Below are 18,770 nucleotides of genomic sequence, written 5' to 3'. Positions count from 1 at the left end.
GACGAGGACGAACTTGACCCGGGGTTGCGCGCGGGGAGTGCCAGTCGACAGCTCGGATTGCAACATCTGGCCTCGGACCTGGGCTGGCAGAGCGCGCGCCCGCGAGTCGGGGGCCGGGCCCGGGACCCCGCCCAGGCAGCTCGCCGGGTCCCCGGGGCTGGGCGCTGCTGGCGGAGCCGACGGGGCGGAGAGGAGGGCGGCGGGAGGAGGAGAAGGGGGCTGGTCAAGGGAAGTGCGACGTGTCTGCGGAGCCTTTTTATACCTCCTTCCCGGGAGTCGAGCAGCCGCCGCCACCATCACAGCCGCCATCCGTGCGACCTTCGGTCTCTGGTCCCAGAACCCGGGCTCCGCCACAGCCAGCCAGAATGTCTGGGGTCAAGAAGCAGAGGACGGTAGGCTTCCAGTCTCCCGCCTCCCCGCCCCCTCCTACCAGGCTGCGCCCATCCCCGGGCACTGGGGTCCCTCCCTACCGGGAGGAGGCAGCCACCGCAGCGCGGAGGCTCGGGCGCCGGGAAGAGGAGGAGGAAGAGAAAGGCGCGGAGGAGGAAAAGCCGGAGGGCGAGGCGGGGTCCGGGACTCCCCGAGCAGTCCTCATCAGACAGCTCCTTTCCTCGCTGCGCCTCTCAGAACCGCGCTAGTGGGTGATAGCGCCTGAGAGAGACCTCCCGAGTTTGCAGAGTGGGTCTGGATCTAGATAGGACCAAAGATAGGAAATTCCCTTTCTAACCCTTACAGCGCTCTAGGACCCGCCTTTTCTTCGTTGGGACCTCTGCGCCAGCAGAGTGGGTGGTGGGCTGAGCTGACTCCGGTTCTGCCAGGTCTGATCGCTGAGCACACGTCAGCGACAGTCACTGAGGTTTTAACCATGGAACTTTCTTGGAGTGGACTTTAATGACAGACTTTCCTAGAAGAAACTGCAATTATCTAGGCTAACTGGAGGAAATTGCACTTACATACAGTCAGGACTTAACCCTCTAGCATGCTTCGGTTCCCTGTTGACATTGAGTGACATCTCAAGTTTAGTATTGAGAATTAGCACCTCGGTTTGGTGGAGCAAGATAAGAGGACTTTTCGGGGAGGGGGGGGTGCAGTTTTCTCCCGAATCAGTCTGGGCTCTTCCTTTTCATTGCGAAATATGAAGGCTTATTAAAGAGAAAAAAACGTTCCTTTCCTATGTAGTAACACAGACTCTTACAAATTTTGCATCCTTAAAAATAGCAGCAGTTCTGTCAGTTATACCCCAATAAAGGTGGGGAAAATGACAGCAACAATCATAGACTCTAAGAGTTGGAAGGACAGCATTTGGGTCACCCCAGATGTGGTCTACAAGCCTTGATTAAAATCCTGCCCAGCAGTCTGGCTGTGGACATTCATCTTTAACCACACCACTGCAAGCCTCAGATGATTGCGGTGACCACTAAATAGGTAGTCCTCTCTCAAAGAGTTAAACGTATGCTTGGCACCTTGCAGATGTTTAATAAATGTTTACTATTTTTCTTATACAATGCTGAGATATCTTTGAGGTGTACAGTACTTATGGTGGGCTGGACAGGATGTGAAAAAATTGCAGGGGGAAGGAGAGTGGAGGGACCATGCAGGTACTAGAAGTGTGACTTGAGCAGCAAGGGAAAAGGGTGGGGACTCTATGGCCTCAGGGAACCACACTGGCCCAAGAGGAAGGTGGCATCCGTTTTGGGTGGGGCAATAGTTGGGGTTCAGCTGCCTCTTATAGGAGTGATTTTTAAAGGAGAGAGAGACTCTCGGTATCATAATTTTCTTGTAAAATATTAAGTGATGATTGCCTGTTTTCCTATTTTATATGATTAATTTCTGTAAGATTCTAAGGGGTGACATCTAAATGACAAGCTGCTGTAGCAATTACTTATTCTATAATGGGGTTTTTATTCTTGCCTCCCTGCTTACATCAAGAATGCCTTCTAGTCCCAATGTGGGGCTTCGTCAAGCACTAATCAGAAAGGGATGAGGGTTCTCTCTTCTTCATGCTTCCAGTTAGCAAAAGCTTGTAGAAGTGGACAGTTGAGGACAGGGGTTTTACAAATCCATCCTGGGGACTCTGCACAGTCACAAGTGAGAAAATTGAGGAATGGGGTTTAGTTTTTCTATTTACACATTTTGAACCTTCTGTTTTTGTGGGGGCTGTAGGATTACATTAATACCTGAAATACCTAACTGAAACAGGACTTCTGAATTTTTATTTAACCTAAAAACAGTTATAATCCAGTTACCAATCCAAGTTCCCAAAAAGGGACAGATGGGTACTATTGGTACTACTTACAGCAAGCCCATGTGCAAATACACATGGAATCTCTCAAACTTTAAATGTTAACTCAGAATGTGTTTTAGCTCAGAGCCACATGCAAGGCCTCTGAACTAATGAATTATTTGAGAAGTAACTCTTGCTTAGCTCAGAAGCCAGCCTAGGAGTGAGGCTGGGCTGATCTTTTCAGTGATTTGTAGACGCTCTTAAATTGTTTCCTGCATTATGAGTACAGGAGGGTCAATTCACACAGCAGTCACTGTGGTAACTTCTAAAGTTTGGAGACCCTCCTGTGTGCCAGGTGATGACCCTTTGAGTCCTTATTGTGAAAACTTAAGTATGACATAGGTTGATAATTAGCACACACGCACCAGACCAACCCCAAACTGTATTAGCAGATTTTTGTCAAAACAAAACATCTTTACCATATTTTTCTTTTTTGTCTACTCTCTGAATGAATGTAGCCTTTCAGTTCAGAGCACTGTAGGAAGAGTAACTAGTTTCAGGTTAAATGAAAGCATGTAGGATGATTTTCTCATACGCTTAAAAAAAGAAAAAGTGTTGTTTTTATAGAGGAAGGTAATACATTCCTTCTGTGTGAGCCATCTTACCATGAAAACCAAAGAAACAGTGGCCAATCACATCCCTCCTTTCTAACCTTGATCCCCTCCAACCCTGGCCACCCTCCGAACCCATCCTTTGCACACACACACACACACATATACTCAGGAGAACGAAAGGCAGGCTGCCTCCAGGGGTCTGGAATGAAGGGAAGGCAGAGACCTGGGCCTTTGTCCTCTTCCACCTTCTCTTTTCATTTGAAAAGGAGAAAACTTTTTATTGTGACAAAATGTACTTGATGTAAAATTTACCACTTTAACCATTTTAAAGTGTATAGCTGGGCCTTTCTCTGTGTATCATTTCCAATAAGCATTTTTTAAGCCCACAGACAGTGTAATAATGTTCTGGAAAAACCCAACCAAAAAAATATCAATTGAAATATTATGTTATTTTCTACAGGATCAAACAAGTCAGTTTTAGGAATGAATGAAGAATATTAAAAACCATAGGGCTACCAGACGCGGTGGTGCATGCCTGTAATTCCAGCTTCTTGGGAGGCTAAAACCGGAGGATCACAGGTTTGAGGCCAGTCTGAGCAACATAGTATACACTGTCTCAAGTTTTATATATATAATCTTCATATAATACTTAATTCTTATTTACACACACACACACGCACACACACACTTGCATATATGTTTTTAAAGGGCTGGAAATGTAGTACAATGGTTGAACATCTCTGGGTTCAATCTCCAGCACTGAAAACATAATAATAATAAGGCTCTTTATAAAGGATTATCTACATTTTCATTACTTTTAAAATTCTGTATGATGCTGCATTATTTTCCGCAAAATAGCGACTTTTAAAACCATTTGAAAACACTACTTAGGACAAGATATGAGTTTCTAGATGAGGAACCAAGACTTTCTAGAGCTGTTGACCCATACACACTGAAGTTCACCTCGGAAAACTGAGTATTATCTCCAGGGGAGAAGCAACACCAGGGATGTAGACACGATTTAAATTTAGGCCTGTCCAATATCGACACTCCTGTTCCTGCCCCTTCTATACCTCTGTTTCAGGTTGTAACCTGTCTGGCCTATTGTTTCCTCATCTATGAAATGGGACAAGAATGATTTTGATCATTATTACACTGTACTGTTGTGGTTTAGCATACCCAGGAAGAAAGCACACATCATTAAAGAAAGAGAGAGAAAGAAAGCAAGCACAGGTTATACTGTTCTGAAGGCTCAGTAAATGACAACCATCTAAATATTTAATACGGGAAAACAAATGCAGAAATATAGACGTGACAATTTGAATCCTTGTTGTGAAAGCTTGAATAGAAGATTGATTATTAGTGTAGACACAACTAAGTAACCCAAATACTGTATTAGCACGTTTTTGGCAACAACTTTGGTCAAGAAAGGCAATCTGCATATAAGTAAATATTGATCTAACTTCCCTCCACCCTTCCTGTCCCTTCAGCTGTTTCCACATCTACCTTAAAATCAATGTTATCCAGTTAATGCTGTTATTCCCAATAATAGACCATCTGTTTGGACTTTACTATAAAGATAAATATAGTTAACATTGAGCTTTATATCTTTATAGCTTTATTGAGATAGTTTTCTTTGTCTTTGTCACTTTTCTGTTAATACATGTCACTCCATGGTTTGCGTAGGGTATAATTAGGCTTAACTCCACCATGGAGCCTTTAAGGAATGAGAATCTGAGAAAAGAGTCAATGATGTCAGTCTCAGTCCTAAGAGATTACTGTTTATCTCAAGATCTATCACTAAATAGTAATGGGCATACATTAGTCTTTGTATTAGGAGAACTCAGAAAGTAAAGATAAATAAGCATCAAAGTAATGGTGACTTAATTGACCTTTTAGACCCTGGAAGATCTGTTCATATGACTCTTAGCACAGCATATATGTTCAGCATCTGCCAAAGAGCCTGGCATAGAGTAGGTGTGCAATAAATATTTGTTGAATAAATGGCTACAGAATTCTTAAAGCAATAAATTCATTCTCAGGATCTATATTTTTATTACATTTCTCACTCTCCCTTTTTATTGATCAGTTCTTCTGTGCTTGATTATTTTTGGGTATTTGTCATTACTGATGAAAAATTACTTGCAAATCTTCTTTTGAGGCTTAGGATGAATGGCCTTTTTTCAGGGAGGATGAGTTACTTGGAGTAGTTCTGCCTTGTGCCTGGCAGCTCTCCTACTCTGGGACCACTTAAATTTAACATTTTTTTTTTTAATCACCCAGTTGATGTGAATCTGGGTTGCAGTAGGACTAAGCTTGTGGATAGGACTTCTCAGGGAGCCCCCTCCCACACCTCACATAGGATTGACATGCCAAGGCAGCTATCTCTGGGGAGACTGGTTCCGGAGTGGAATGAGGCTTCATTCTGCTTCCTCTTATTTTCAGGTTTTGGCTCTTAGGAGCCCAGAATAATGTGAAGACCTTTTTATTCTCCCTACTTATGTGGATCCAGGGCTTTAATTTCTGTTCCACCCTTACCAGTGAGGCTATTGAAATCAATTTAAAAAGTCTCTCATGGGCTGGGGTTGTGTGGCTCAGTGGCAGAGCGCTTGCCTCACACAAGTGCTCACAAACAAAATAAAGATATTGTGTCTATGTATGATTGAAGAAAAAAAATTCTTATCAGCAAATATGCCCTGATAAGGATGAAAGTATCTCCCTGCAAAAATAAATAAATAAATAAATAAATAAATAAATAAATAAATAAATAAATAAAATAAAATCAACACCAGAAAAATAAAGGAAGTATTTCCCAGCTCTAAGTTTCTGCTTTCCCCCAGATTTCAACCTGGCAGTTTCTATTCATCAACTGTTTTCTGTCTTTTAGTTCTATTATTTTATATTATAACCAGCATTTTTAGTTTTTGTGTCCCTCCCACCACCACCTTGTGGAAGGAGGAGTCTTGAATGACCTAACCCATCACAGCTAGAAACCAACCTCTTCCTCATCTGAATTCCTATATATCATTAACGTTTCATATCTTACCTGTACTTTACCATATCTGCGTCATTCTTACAAAGGAAGTGATTTCGTGAACAAATGAACTTGAGTCGGCTAATCAGAAATGTGTAATTCAATCCCTTTCCCTTACAAAGTGCTCCAGAAGTGGGGGTGGTATGTGTGCTCCCCTTATCTTGGTGGCCTCTGCCTGATCCACATCCTTGGAGAAGGTCCACATCCTTTGCCCTGTTTGACCTTCGGTATTGATCCAGCCCAGGTGCTTTCTTGTCTGAAAGGCCCCTTCCATGTTAGCCACTCTCTCTTTCATTCTCTCCTGGGTTCCCTGAGGTTATCGTGTTGCTCCGACAAACTTCTGAGGCTCTGGGAAAATCTTGATGAGTCTGGTTAAGGGCCTCGATATTTCCTCACTACTCTCAGCAGCGTGGGAATGCCTGGCCTCCTGCTTTGACATGCTGGAACCCTGAAAATCCCTGGGGGATGCTGAAGTCCACCTGGGCCTCTTCTCCTCCCAGGTCAGAAACACACCCAATGCCCTCAGCTTTTGGAGCCCCCAAAGCTATTTGGCTTCCATCTTCCCCAAGCCCAACACTCCTTCTTTCAGATTTACCCTGGCCTCTAAACTCCTTTTGCTGCTCCTCTAACAAAAAATTAAATAAAGTTTTCCCGGAAGGTTAATGGGTTTATTGCAAGCCTTGAATTTGTTATACATTTGGTCTTATTTTTCTTTCCTGCTTTTTTTAAAAAAAATATTTATTTTCTTAGCTTTAAGTGAGCACAATATCTTTATTTTATTTTTATGTGGTGCTGAGGATCGAACCCAGTGCCTCATGCATGCTAGGCAAATGAGCTACCATTTGAACCATATCCCTATTTCCTGCTTTTGATATTCATATATTGTTTTCAGTTTAGCATAAATTGTTGCACAAGATTCAAAAATATTTTAAGTCTCTGCAAAAGTACAACTGAATTAGAATTTGAAATATAACTTGTCTCTGATGGCATGTGGTGCGTAAAGTGGCTTTCATCATCTGGCTGGTGTGACGTTCATTAAAATCTTATCAGCAACTGTTTCTGTATTTCAAATGTACTCCTGAAGTTGATTTTGCTATAATTGGTATTGTGGAAGCATGACTATAATATAAAGACAGCAAACAATCTGTCTAACATTAAATAATAACGTTTGGCAGTAAAACTATATATCCTGTGATCTGTTACAAAGCTTTTCCAAAATATTTACATAAATATATCAAATGCTGCATCATTAATAAAGCTCATTTCTAAGCTAGATTCACATTTGCTTTAAACATCTAGTTAACATCTGCTTTACATATTTTGTTATTTAAAAAAACATTATTTTTGTCCACCAAACATCTACATCCAGTCTAATGATATACAATTACCTTTTCTTTAACTTATGCTGACTGGGTGCTTTGAAAATCATTTGCAGACTTTATTTGTTGATTTAAATAACTTCCAATAAATAAAATTTGAGATTTTATTCTTACACACCTCATTCATCTACATCCTTCCCTGATTATTATTTTATGGATGATTCACACCTTCCAATTTCCAACAAAATTGGCCATATAAGACAGTAATTATAATATTTGTCCAGCATTAAAAAACAATTAAATTTTCATCCTCCGCTGGTGGTCCCATTCTGTTTTTGTTTTTAATCCCCTGAAGGGTTTGATAATTTTTTTTCTTACAAACTCCTGTCAAAATCCTCACTTAGTATTTGTTTATTCACTAAGTAAATATTTCTTGAATGACCAAACCAGTAGCTCTGTTTGTTTCACAGACTGTATCTACTGAAGCCTTACATTCTTTGCCTAAAGATTTTAATTCATTCAAACTAACTACTCAAAACACAGCATTAACTTTTTCTAAGTGAATCACCCCACCCACAACCTTTATATTCTATAAACTTTCTGCCCAGTAAGTCTTGCAATGGATTTGAGCCAAAAGCAACAACAACCCCAACTGACTTTTCCTACATATTTAACTCCTTTTTCTACTAAGTTAGCTTTATTAAATTATTTACTTTTTATTTAGGCTGTCCCTGCTCAAAAGTATGTGTGTATTTTTAAAGAATCCTAGCAGTTCACTTCTGGAAGGAAAATTAAAAGCCCGCTTCTTTAAGCTCTTTATATTATAGCTGACATAGTATTCAACAGCTTCAGGAGCTGGGGGTGTAGGTCAGTGGTACAGTGCCTGCTAATATAAGTGAGGCCTGAGTTGGAACCTCAGTACCACAGTGGAGGGCAGGGGTAGACGGGGCGGGGGGGGGGTGGCGCTGTGGCCATCTTCTTAGTTGACTGGTTGGTGATGTGAACCTGAACTGAAACTCTTATCACCAAACTATACATCTAGCACTTCTCTATCACATGCCCTTTGAAAATGGCTCTACCATTTCCTACAGCTTTGTTTCTTACTTACCAAGAAACATTTTCTATACAAATATTAAAGACAGGGGCTGGGGCTGTAGCTCAGTAGCAGAGTGCTTGCCTTGGAGGTGGGAGGCGCTGGGTTCAATCCTTAGCACCACATAAAAAAGTATACAACTAAAATAAAGGCATGCTGTTCACCTACAACTACAAAAAAAAAATTTTTTTTTTTTAATGGTAAAGACAAACTCTCCCTCTCAGGTGGTTTATCAGTGAGTGAGTCACATTACACCCTCAGACTTTGTTCTGACATTCTGGAGATAGAATGACAGACCAAAGAGCAGCATTTGAAAGATGTAAATTTACAACTTTAAAATATCTTGGGTTGGCTGGCCTTTTTCTCTATAGACAGTTCAACCTATTTTCCCCTTACACACTCCTCTTAAGTCTTCTCAAAATGTTTAATCACCTTATCAGAAAAAGAGATGCCAATAATTATATAATGGGCAATGCAGAGAAAACCATTTTAGGCAAATGCTAGACCAAGTTCAGGTACACACTAAAGCCTCAATTCAGCTTTATATTATTCCACTGTTTCCTGTTCATGAAGCACCAAGAATCCATTACAGTAATCATGAGGTCCTGTCAGGTAAATCTCTAACTTGCTGACTCTCAGTAGGGGATTTTTTCCTTAATTATATGAATAATTGAGTCACTATTATGACAGTGTTTTGAGTAGTTACTAAAAAATAAGAGAAAAAATTTGCATCTATACCTCAGGGTTTTGTTAGTTTTTTTGAAGTTGGCGATTGATCCCAGAGACACTTTACTACTGAGCTACATCCCCCAGTCCTTTTTTATTTTTTATTTTGATACAGGTCTAAGTTGCTGATGGTCTTGCTAGATTGCTGAGGCTGGCCTCGAACTTGCAATCCTCCTGCCGCAGCTTCCCAAATTACTGGGATTACCAGTCATCCCTGGGGTTTAAATTAACCATACAGATTTTTTAAAAGGTTAAATAAAACTCAACATTAAAATTCCAACTGAGGAATTTATATAAATATACAAAAACCGGGAGTTTTACTTTTTAGAGCATATTTTGTTAGAAGTGTCCCACTCTGTTGTGATCTCTCTATTGCCTACATTTATTGAGCACTTATGCATCTGGCACCAGGCAAGAGGCTTCCTGTGCATTAACTCATTTGGTTTTTTTTTTTTTATTGTTGGTTGTTCAAAACATTACATAGTTCTTGATATATCATATTTCACACTTTGATTCAAGTGGGTTATGAACTCCCATTTTTACCCCGTATACAGATTGCAGAATCACATCAATTACACTTCCATTGATTTACAACTCATTTGGTTTTCACCACCTCATGAAACAAGCCTACGAGCAAATAGTCTGAAGGGAGCTCATTTAATTGAGATGAGCCTTTTGAGCGTTACCCAAAGGAAAAGCTAAAATCTTCCAAGCTTCTCTGTGGTTAAGCAGTTGTTTATTTCGTCAAGGGAATGAAACATCAGGCCATCAGCTGGATTAGGTAACTCATAACGTAGTGCTGCTTCATTTGAATAATATTTTGGCAGCTATCTACCGCTAATATCTCAGATAATCATAATTTAATTTAGAGACTTTCCTTAGTATGTTTTAAAAAAGAGTAAATGGCATAGATTAGCAAATAAACATTATTCCCACTATCACACATGTTTTTTCTCTCTTTATGGTGATGTGAGGTAGAAAATAAATTTTATTTGTTCTCAGACTCACAAGTATGGATAATGATTTTATTTTACTGCTGTTTCAGTGTTCAGTAAATGTGAACAGATTGTTTCCACCAAGCCTGCTAATATTTGAGCCAAGTCGTAAGTATGATTTGTAGACGATAAAAGGAAACTGGGCCACCCATAAAATAAAAATTTGACCAAACTGCAGTTCAGGATTAAGGATGTTGTCAGCCAGATACTGCTTCCATTTCGTTGGAAATCAATGAGGAGTGCCTAGAAATTGTGAAACTGCAAAAGGGATCTTTCAGGATGTTTGGGAGAGAGATGGGGGGAGTTGCTTTATTCTCTCAGAAGTCAAGAAATCCAAGTTTCTTAGCAATCCTGGTTCAGCATCTCAGTAATAGGTACTAGAAAGGTCTGGATCCTGATACCCAGGAGAATGTTGTCCATGTTGAAGAGGGCACCGTTGGCTGGATGTAATGCTAGAGAGGGGCTACATTATTTGAATGAAAAGAGTCGTAGTTACTGCACAGAGATCGAACCGCATGCTCTGTGTCTTCACAGTGGGACACAAAGTGCTGTCAAGGGTGTGTCTTCTTATTACAGCCACATTCTGTGAATGGCAAAATATGGGAACACCTGGTTTCTCTCATTTTCTTCTCAGTGTTGAGATTTTGATTGAAAAAGTCTTATAAACATCCCTCACATCATTAATTCTTATGATTCCAGAAGGTACCTTGGTTATCTAACCGGGTTTTCCAATAAGGGAAGCAAATAAGCTATTACCCAAGAACTTTCCATACAGTATCCCATCTCATCTCACGATAACATTTGGAGTAGTTAGTGCACATGCCCCTGTTTACCTTAGGAAGTGCAAATGTGAGTATCCCTTTTCAATGACTCCCCCCACCCAGTTCATGTAATAGATGTAATAGATTCTATGACTCACAATGAAGAATAGTTTGATTATGTAAACATGTATTTTAATTTCATCCTTGAGGATGCAGATTCAAGCAGTGAAGAAATTAAAAAGATGCTGCGATTGCTTTGAAAGTGATTTTCCTCAGGGCCTCTTTGAAACGTTATGTAACTTTTTAGAAGATGTGGATTTTAGCAAATGCTGCTAAAAGGCAATAAATGTTAGCTTGGATGAGGCTCTGTGGCCAGTTTTAGGAGTAGGAGTCCCTTGGAATCAAACCCAACGTTTCACCTTAGTAATACAAGGCTTCAGTGTTCTAATGGCTGAGTGTATGTGCTCAAGAATAAGTGTTCTTAGAAATAATTGCAGAGACTTACATGTAACTCTAGACATTGCCTTGTTCATTATGTGAGCTCTGCACAGTCAGGCATTCATGAGTTACAAGTTCCCAAAACACCACAAGCTATGGGCCTGTTCTCTGGACCTAGGAGAGGTTTCACTGGCATTTCCACAGCTCAGCACAGAATTTCACTCTTTCATGGCTCAAGAAGCCTGTGTCATATACACAGCCTCCTTGCCAGTATTAAGAAGATACACAGAGGTGACACAGAACAGCCCCCAGTGGAACTCGGGCAGGGGGAGGGTGAGAGGGGCCACTATGACCTGTGTTGAACACAGTAATTTTGTGTGGTATTACCAAGAGGGTAATTGCTACTTCCCTGTTTTACAGCAGAATTTCTCTGGTTGTGCATAATCCTTTATTTCATTATATTCATCAAGGCTTGTTCATACAATTTATTCATTACCATAGAAGCTCTCTCTAATGAGTAATTATAAGTATTACAAAATCCTAGATGGGAACATTAAAGAGATGAAATAAATCCCCTGCAGTCTTCTTGTAAGCCAATATAATAGTAGAGACAACCCAAGTTTGCCAAGTTCAATGGCCTACTCCAGTGTTTTGTCTCAAAACAGAAAGAAGCTCAGAGATCCCCGAATGGCATGGGAATGAAGGGTTTCTTATCAAGATTGCACCAAGTTGATTGTGTGCTGTGAAATAAGATATGGCCTCATTTTCATGGAGAGAGCTAGTACTATAAATGCTCCAATGCATGAATTAAATGATTCAGCTAATTATACATATTTTATATGTTTCTAACAAATTAACAAATGATCCTTGAAATAGAGAAAGTTGTATGTTGCGGTTTTTCTACTCTTTTTGGGTGTATGTTTATTTTAATGAGGACCCTGGGAACACAACCATTTCTTCGATGTTAATTCATTCTGGCTTGCCTCCTTATTTCCATGAAATAGAAAAAATCTAAAGCCATTTCTGCCTTCAGATCACCATGTTTGGCTTTATGGGTAGTTGTGAATAAACCTAAAACACGGACATAGTCAGAGGCCTGAGGAAAGAGAATGATGCTAGAGTCAAGGAGATGTCTTGGGGGGAACTTGATCCTGTAGATCAGGAGCTAACAAATTAAGTCCTATGGGTCAGATTCAGTTCCCTGCTTGTTTTGGTAAGCCTGTAAGCTAAGAATTTTTTTTTCAACCTTTTTAGATGGGGCGGGGTAAGGGATCAAAGAAAGAATTACACTTCATAACTTGTTAAAAGTATAAAAAATTCAAATTCCATTGTCTACAAGTAAAACTTACTGGAACATATGATGCTTGTTTTATACAATGTTTATGGATGCTCTCACAGAAAGGAAAGATATGTATTTGTGACAGAGTGTGTGAGGCCTGCACAATCGAAAATATATGTCGTCTGACCCTTTAAGAATAGTTTGTCACCTCCTGATGTAGAGAATGTAAGTTCTGATGCTGAGGCTGATGTCCTGTCAGTAAGTCACTGGATGTGCCTGAATTCAGAGACCTGCATACCCGGCTATACCTCAAAAGCCCTGTTGAATTGTTTGCTGTATTTCTGTTGTTTTGTTTAAAACACACACACACACACACACACACACACACACATTATTTTAAAAATATTCTTATGGAACCCATTATGTGTCTACTATAATGATATTATTGAGGTTATGAGGTTATCATTCATTAATTACAACATTTTCTTTATAAAGATTCTGGGATTCTCTTTATGCAGTATTCTCTTGATAAAGATCCATGGGAGATATTTCTTTTCAGTCTTAGTACCAGAAGGTTTTTTGTTTGTTTGTTTGGCTGGGTTTTTTGAGCCTTCCTCCCCATAGAATCCTTTGGAAACTGTGAATTCGTCGAATGTCCAGGTTTTCCCCTTTAACATGCCTGTCAGACTACTCTGGAGTGAATTGGTGGCTTACTTCCTTCTTTTCTTTTCTTTCTTTTTCTGTATCATCTATATGCTTAGGTTAGTACCATTTCATTTTATACCCCTAGGCTGATTTTTCTTTTACTCACCCATTTCTGATTCCAACTGTTTGCTATGCTTTATGTAAGTCACTCTGTTTTAAGGAACCATGAAGAACATTAAAAATATATAAAATTAATAATAAAGGACATTTGAATGTTCTAGAATTTCAGAGAGCTCTCCATCACTGTACTACCTCAAAAAGCACGTTGCCTTCTGCCTCGTGCTTGGGACCGCTTAGGGCTCTGTGAGTATAGGGTCCAGCGCCAGTCCATGAAGTAAGTAATGAGGGCTTTCTAACATTTCTAGAATGTTCTTCCTTCCTGTTAGTAAATCCTTTCAAGATGGATAAAGACATAGATTGTAGATCAGAAGTTCTTTATCTAAGGTACTCAGAATTCAGGAGGATGGTGAACTTGGATGGGAATATTTTTTATACCTATAACAGAAATCTACCACTTCCTTCAAATATGATCACAGGAAACACCCTAAACACCCTATAGTAATATTAACAGTACCTATGACTAAGCCACCAATAGAAACCAGAGAAATTTTCATTTCATTTTACTGTAACTAAACGCTGAAATATTGCAAATATCTGTGTTCTTATTACTATAGAGTCGAGATAGTCATAAAGTAGGAGCTGTGGCACACTCTTGTAATCCCACCTACCCAGGAAATGGAAGCAGGAGGATTACAAATTCAAGGCCAGCTATAGCAACTTAGCAAGACCCTGTCTCAAAACAAAAAATAAAAAGGACTGGGGACGTAACTCAGTGCCCTTGGGTTCCATCCCTAAAGCTGAAAATCATCATCATCATCATCATCATCATCATCATCACAGCTGTCTAACTAGATAGCTAGATATTATTTGGTATTGATAAAGGAGCATATTTATTACTGTGCTACAATTTTTTAAAAATCATTTTCATAACTGTTATTTTTTTACTTTTTGCAATCCTTTATGTCTTAGGCCTTAAAGACATTTTTTTCTGAGGAGGGGACCATAGGCTACCAAAGAGGTTCTTGACTCAAAAAAGGATAAGAAAACCTCTGCAAGGATGTACCCACGTGAACAAACACACACACTCTTTGTTCATAGGCTTCAGGGTGTTTGTAGACTCCCCCTTACAAGTCCATGTCTAGCCATATTGCTAACATTCAAGACAGTGAGCTATATGAGAAAGGGCTTTATTTTGTTTTGATTTACTTAAGGCCCCATTCAATGAATCACTTATAGGAATTGACTTACACTCTCTTCTTCATCAGAGCATTGCCATGGTCTGTCTTTTAGCATTATCTTTACTCTACAAGAAGAGGAGATTATGTGTCCCCCAAAGATAATTCTCTTGGCTTGTATCATGTTAGGCTCTTGATAATTTTCAGTGATAAATTAAAAGTCTACCACTTCACACTCTGATTTGTAGTTTAATTTTCTATTTTAAAAAACATTTTGTTTGAATTTTTACAACACATTATGTACTGATTTCATAAGTTTGGAACTGGATCAAAAGTGTAAATGACATAGTACCTTTCATATTAGGTTAATGACATAGTACCTTTCATATTATTCTGTACCATGAATAGTTATGTCATTCTTTTTACAACACAGAGTTATTACCCACAGTTATTTTTTGTATATAGGGAAGCCACAGTTCAACTGAGAACATAATTTCTGCTAATATGTATGTGTTGTCCGTCGCAGGTTAGGATTTGCTTATACCTGTTGTGGCTTTATGCTTCCTTGAGTTCTGTTCATTATGCTGGTATCTAATGTTTCCCTTAATTTTCTGAGATCTGGGTGGGACCTTAGAAATTTTATAGTGTCATGTTTCTCAATCCTTCTGAGCTTCACAAAATACGGATACCTGGACTCCATTCCCAGAGTATCTGAGTGAACTGGTGTGTGGTGGGACGTTATAATGCTTTTAAATGTTTAAAAAAGACTTTTAAAAACAGAAGGGAAGCTTCCTCGGTTCAGCCAGGTTTGAGAATCATGACCCAGCATAATCCCTTCATACAAACAAGAAGCACTGCCACATGCCTGAGGGCTGCTGGCTAGTTAGTAACAGGTGGATTTTCTCTATTTCAGAATGCTATTTGTCCTTCTCAGATTTTTTTTTCCAAAAAAACATTAGGTCATTTACCAGCTAATGTAGACTTTTGTGGTCACCACACTCCTCAAGAAATATTTTAAATTAAATATTCCAACCTATACACTAAAAGCTTCTCCTGTTTTACCATTACCTGATAAGCAAAGAACTTTCTGGAAAAACCTGGAGACTATTTTTTCTTAACTGTTCTTGCCTGCCCACTTATCTCTGTAAATTTGCCCTATTCTCCTATCACAATTAAGAGAGTGGCTTAAGTAAGTAGCTTGTAATTCTTTTTCTAATATTTATTTTTTAGTTGTAATTGAACACAATATCATATTTTATTTATCTATGTGGTGCTGGGATCGAACCCAGGGCCTCGCAAGGTTGAGGTGAGGGCTATACCGCTGAGCCACAACCTCAGCCCCCAGTAGCTTGTAATTCTTGATATTGTACATCTCCAAACCTTACTGATCACTTTTGTTACGATAGGAATAAATCTGAAAGATTTTCCTTTTTACATTTGAGAGACTTGAATATTTAAGACTTCATTGGAAAGTGGGCCTGCCTTTCCTTGGTGAGCTAGTGTGAATCTAGCACTTCTGGGGAAAATATGGGTGTACTTCATGGGAAAAAATGCCGCCCATTTGTGTTTCATACTCATCATCTAAAATAACTTAGAGGGCATCAAATTAATTAATAATCTTGTACCCTTTCCATCCGAGATTTTTTGCTTTAATTTATCCGATCTTGGGTTTGTGATCCACTTTGTTTGTCCCACTAGGTTTAGAAATTAATTAAATGTTGCCCTATGTAGCACTTATCTTCCTAGAGGTTATTCATTCTTAGTGCAGTAAATAAGCCCAAAGACAGATATTTAATGCAGCTATTTAGGCTTATACAGACTAGATGAATCAAGCTTATGGCGATTCTTAAATTGATAACAGGTTTTCTGACTTAGGGGTTTTTTAAAAAATAACAACTTTTCTTTTACTTTCATTTTTTTTCATTTTGAAGTGAACTTAATTACAACTATTTTGAAAAAAGTCATAGATGACATTAAAATTTTTCTTTAGTTCCCATATTAAAATAACTAATTGGAGAAAATATATCGCATGATATTTTGAGATCAAAAATGAGAGATCAAATGGGGTAAATATGAAGGAAGAGAGAATTCTATGCTAAATCCTTTCATCAGCGCTGTACAGAACCAGCATGGAGAACTCAATGGAATAGCTCCCTGTGGAAGTCTGGTTGTCTCATCAGGTTTTCTGACTTATGGGTTTTTAAAAAAAAAAAATAACAACTTTCTTTCACTTTTATTTTTCTTCTGTTATTTTGAAGTGAACTTAATTACAACTATTTTGAAAAAAATCAGATGACATTAAAATTTTGGATCATCTTGTTTTTCTTAGGCAATACAGTATCAAAATGTGTACAACAAAATCCTTCCATTGAATTACTACTGGAGACCTCTGCATTATTTCTTTGTGGGATGACAACATTCACCATATAAGACTAATATTGTATGTGTCCATATGTCCATACATATATTTATAAATGCAGTACACTGTGAACCACAATGTATCTAGGCCTGCCAAAGGATGAGGATTAAAAAAAAAAAATGTGATCCCAAAGTTGAAAAAATAATCTTGTTTTAAAGATATGCTTAGCCTGTGAATAAAGATAAACATTGTAATGTGTACTTTAAGAATTGATTTTAAAACGAGAAGTTTTGATGGAGCAAAGATTTAAGCACTTAAAAAAACAAAACCGGCCAGCGCCACAGGACTATAATTCCAGCAACTCAGGAGGCCTCAGCCTCAAGAGAATTACAAGTCTGAGACCAGCCTCAGCAATTTAGCAAGGCCCTAAGCAACACAGTGAGACCCTGTCTCAAAAGAAAAAAAAGAAAAAAGGTTGGGGACGCGACTCAGGGGTTGAGTGCTTCTGGGTTCAATCCAAAAACAGTATCTATAGTCAGGTAATATTTGGGAGAAAAAGAAAATTATACATATATTTATAAATGCATATAACATATCTAGAAGAATACATAATAAACCAAGAATATTACTGCCTCCAGCCAAGAGAACTGAGGACAGGGAGACTTGCTTTTCTTTTTTTGGTACCAAGGGTCGAACCCAGGGGCTCTCAAACACTGAGTGCCACATCCCCAGCCCTTTTTAATATTTTATTTAGAGACAGGGTCTCTCTGAGTTGCTTAGGGCCTCAGTACATTGCTGAGGCTGGCTTTGAACTCTCCATCCTCCTGTCTCAGCCTCCAGAGCTGCTGGGATTACAGATGTGCTCCACCATGCCCCTCTTGCCTGCCTTCCTTCCTTCCTTCCTCTCTCTCCCTCCCTTCCCCTTCTTCTTCCAACCCCCACCCCTCTCCTTTCGTTCTTTTTCTTTTCTCTCTTTTTTTTTTTTAAAGGAGGAAAATTTTATTTTGGCACACACTGTCAGAGGCTTTAGTCTGTGGTCAGCTGGTTCCACTGTGTAGGGCCTGAGGCAGACAGAACGTGATGACCGACGGGTGTGGCCGAGGAGAGCTGCTCTGCTCGCTGAAGCAGGGGAGCTGACAGAGAGAGCACTGAGATCTACTTTTTGAAAACAGAAAATTAAAAATATGCGTGGAGATAATATATCCAGACAAGAACTGTGAAGGGTCTGAGATTTCTTTACCCCACTTATGATCTAAGAAGTTAGTTTGCCATAGTTTCATGGATACTGGCGGAAAACAGGAGACTTCTGGGTCCAAGACGAAGGACTTGATTACTCCAGGCATAACACGCAGAATGAGCACCAGCATGCATGTCAGTGTCCCTCGCCCCCAATTCCCATAGGATTGTCGGATACATCTAGAAAGGTGCCTGCACAAACTGTGTGGCATTACAGGAGAATCGCCTAAGCACAGGGAATATCCTATTTAACCCTCATCATGGAAAATCTGAATCTGAACCTGAAAGGGCAGTAGGCAGGCTGGCCCTGTGCTCTGGCTTCCAGGTTGTTCACTACACAAACATCCTTGAGAAGATAACCTGGAATAAATGGCAGTTAGCCCCACTCACAACACTCACAAGACTGCTCAGAGACACAGATACTTATGAAGAATTTCTTATTTCTCATTATGTATATGATCCATCCATTCATACACACATATGTATATGTGCATATATAAAGTTTAAAGGTGAAAGTAACTTTCTGATGCTTTAAGGTTTTTTTTTTTTTTGTTGTTGTTGTTGTTGTTTTGGTACTGAGAATTGAACTCAAGGGTGCTTTTTAACCCCAGAGCCACATCCAGCTGATTTGTGTATTTTATTTAGAGACAAGGTCTCACTGACTTGCTTAGAGCCTTTGAACTCGCCATCCTTCTGCCTCAGCCTCCTGAGCGGCTGGGATCAGGGCTGTGCCACCACCGCGCCCCACTTGC

General features: G+C 39.4%; 1 protein-coding gene across 1 annotated transcript in view; it reads left to right on the top strand.

Annotated features, from left to right (window-relative positions):
- The first annotated feature begins 244 nt into the window (after window positions 1–244).
- The window catches only part of Papss2 (3'-phosphoadenosine 5'-phosphosulfate synthase 2), an 81,422-nt gene continuing 62,896 nt past the window's right edge, over window positions 245–18,770 (top strand). Inside the window, exon 1 of the mRNA XM_026408970.2 lies at window positions 245–392. Coding sequence (XP_026264755.1) covers window positions 366–392 — 27 coding nt within the window. The 5' untranslated portion in view covers window positions 245–365. The remainder of the gene's footprint in view (window positions 393–18,770) is intronic.

The sequence above is a fragment of the Urocitellus parryii genome, chromosome 5, assembly GCF_045843805.1.
Source record: "Urocitellus parryii isolate mUroPar1 chromosome 5, mUroPar1.hap1, whole genome shotgun sequence".
Lineage (NCBI taxonomy): Eukaryota > Metazoa > Chordata > Mammalia > Rodentia > Sciuridae > Urocitellus > Urocitellus parryii.
The sequence above is the reverse complement of the archived record's forward strand: the minus strand, read 5'-3'. Positions and strand labels throughout refer to the sequence as shown.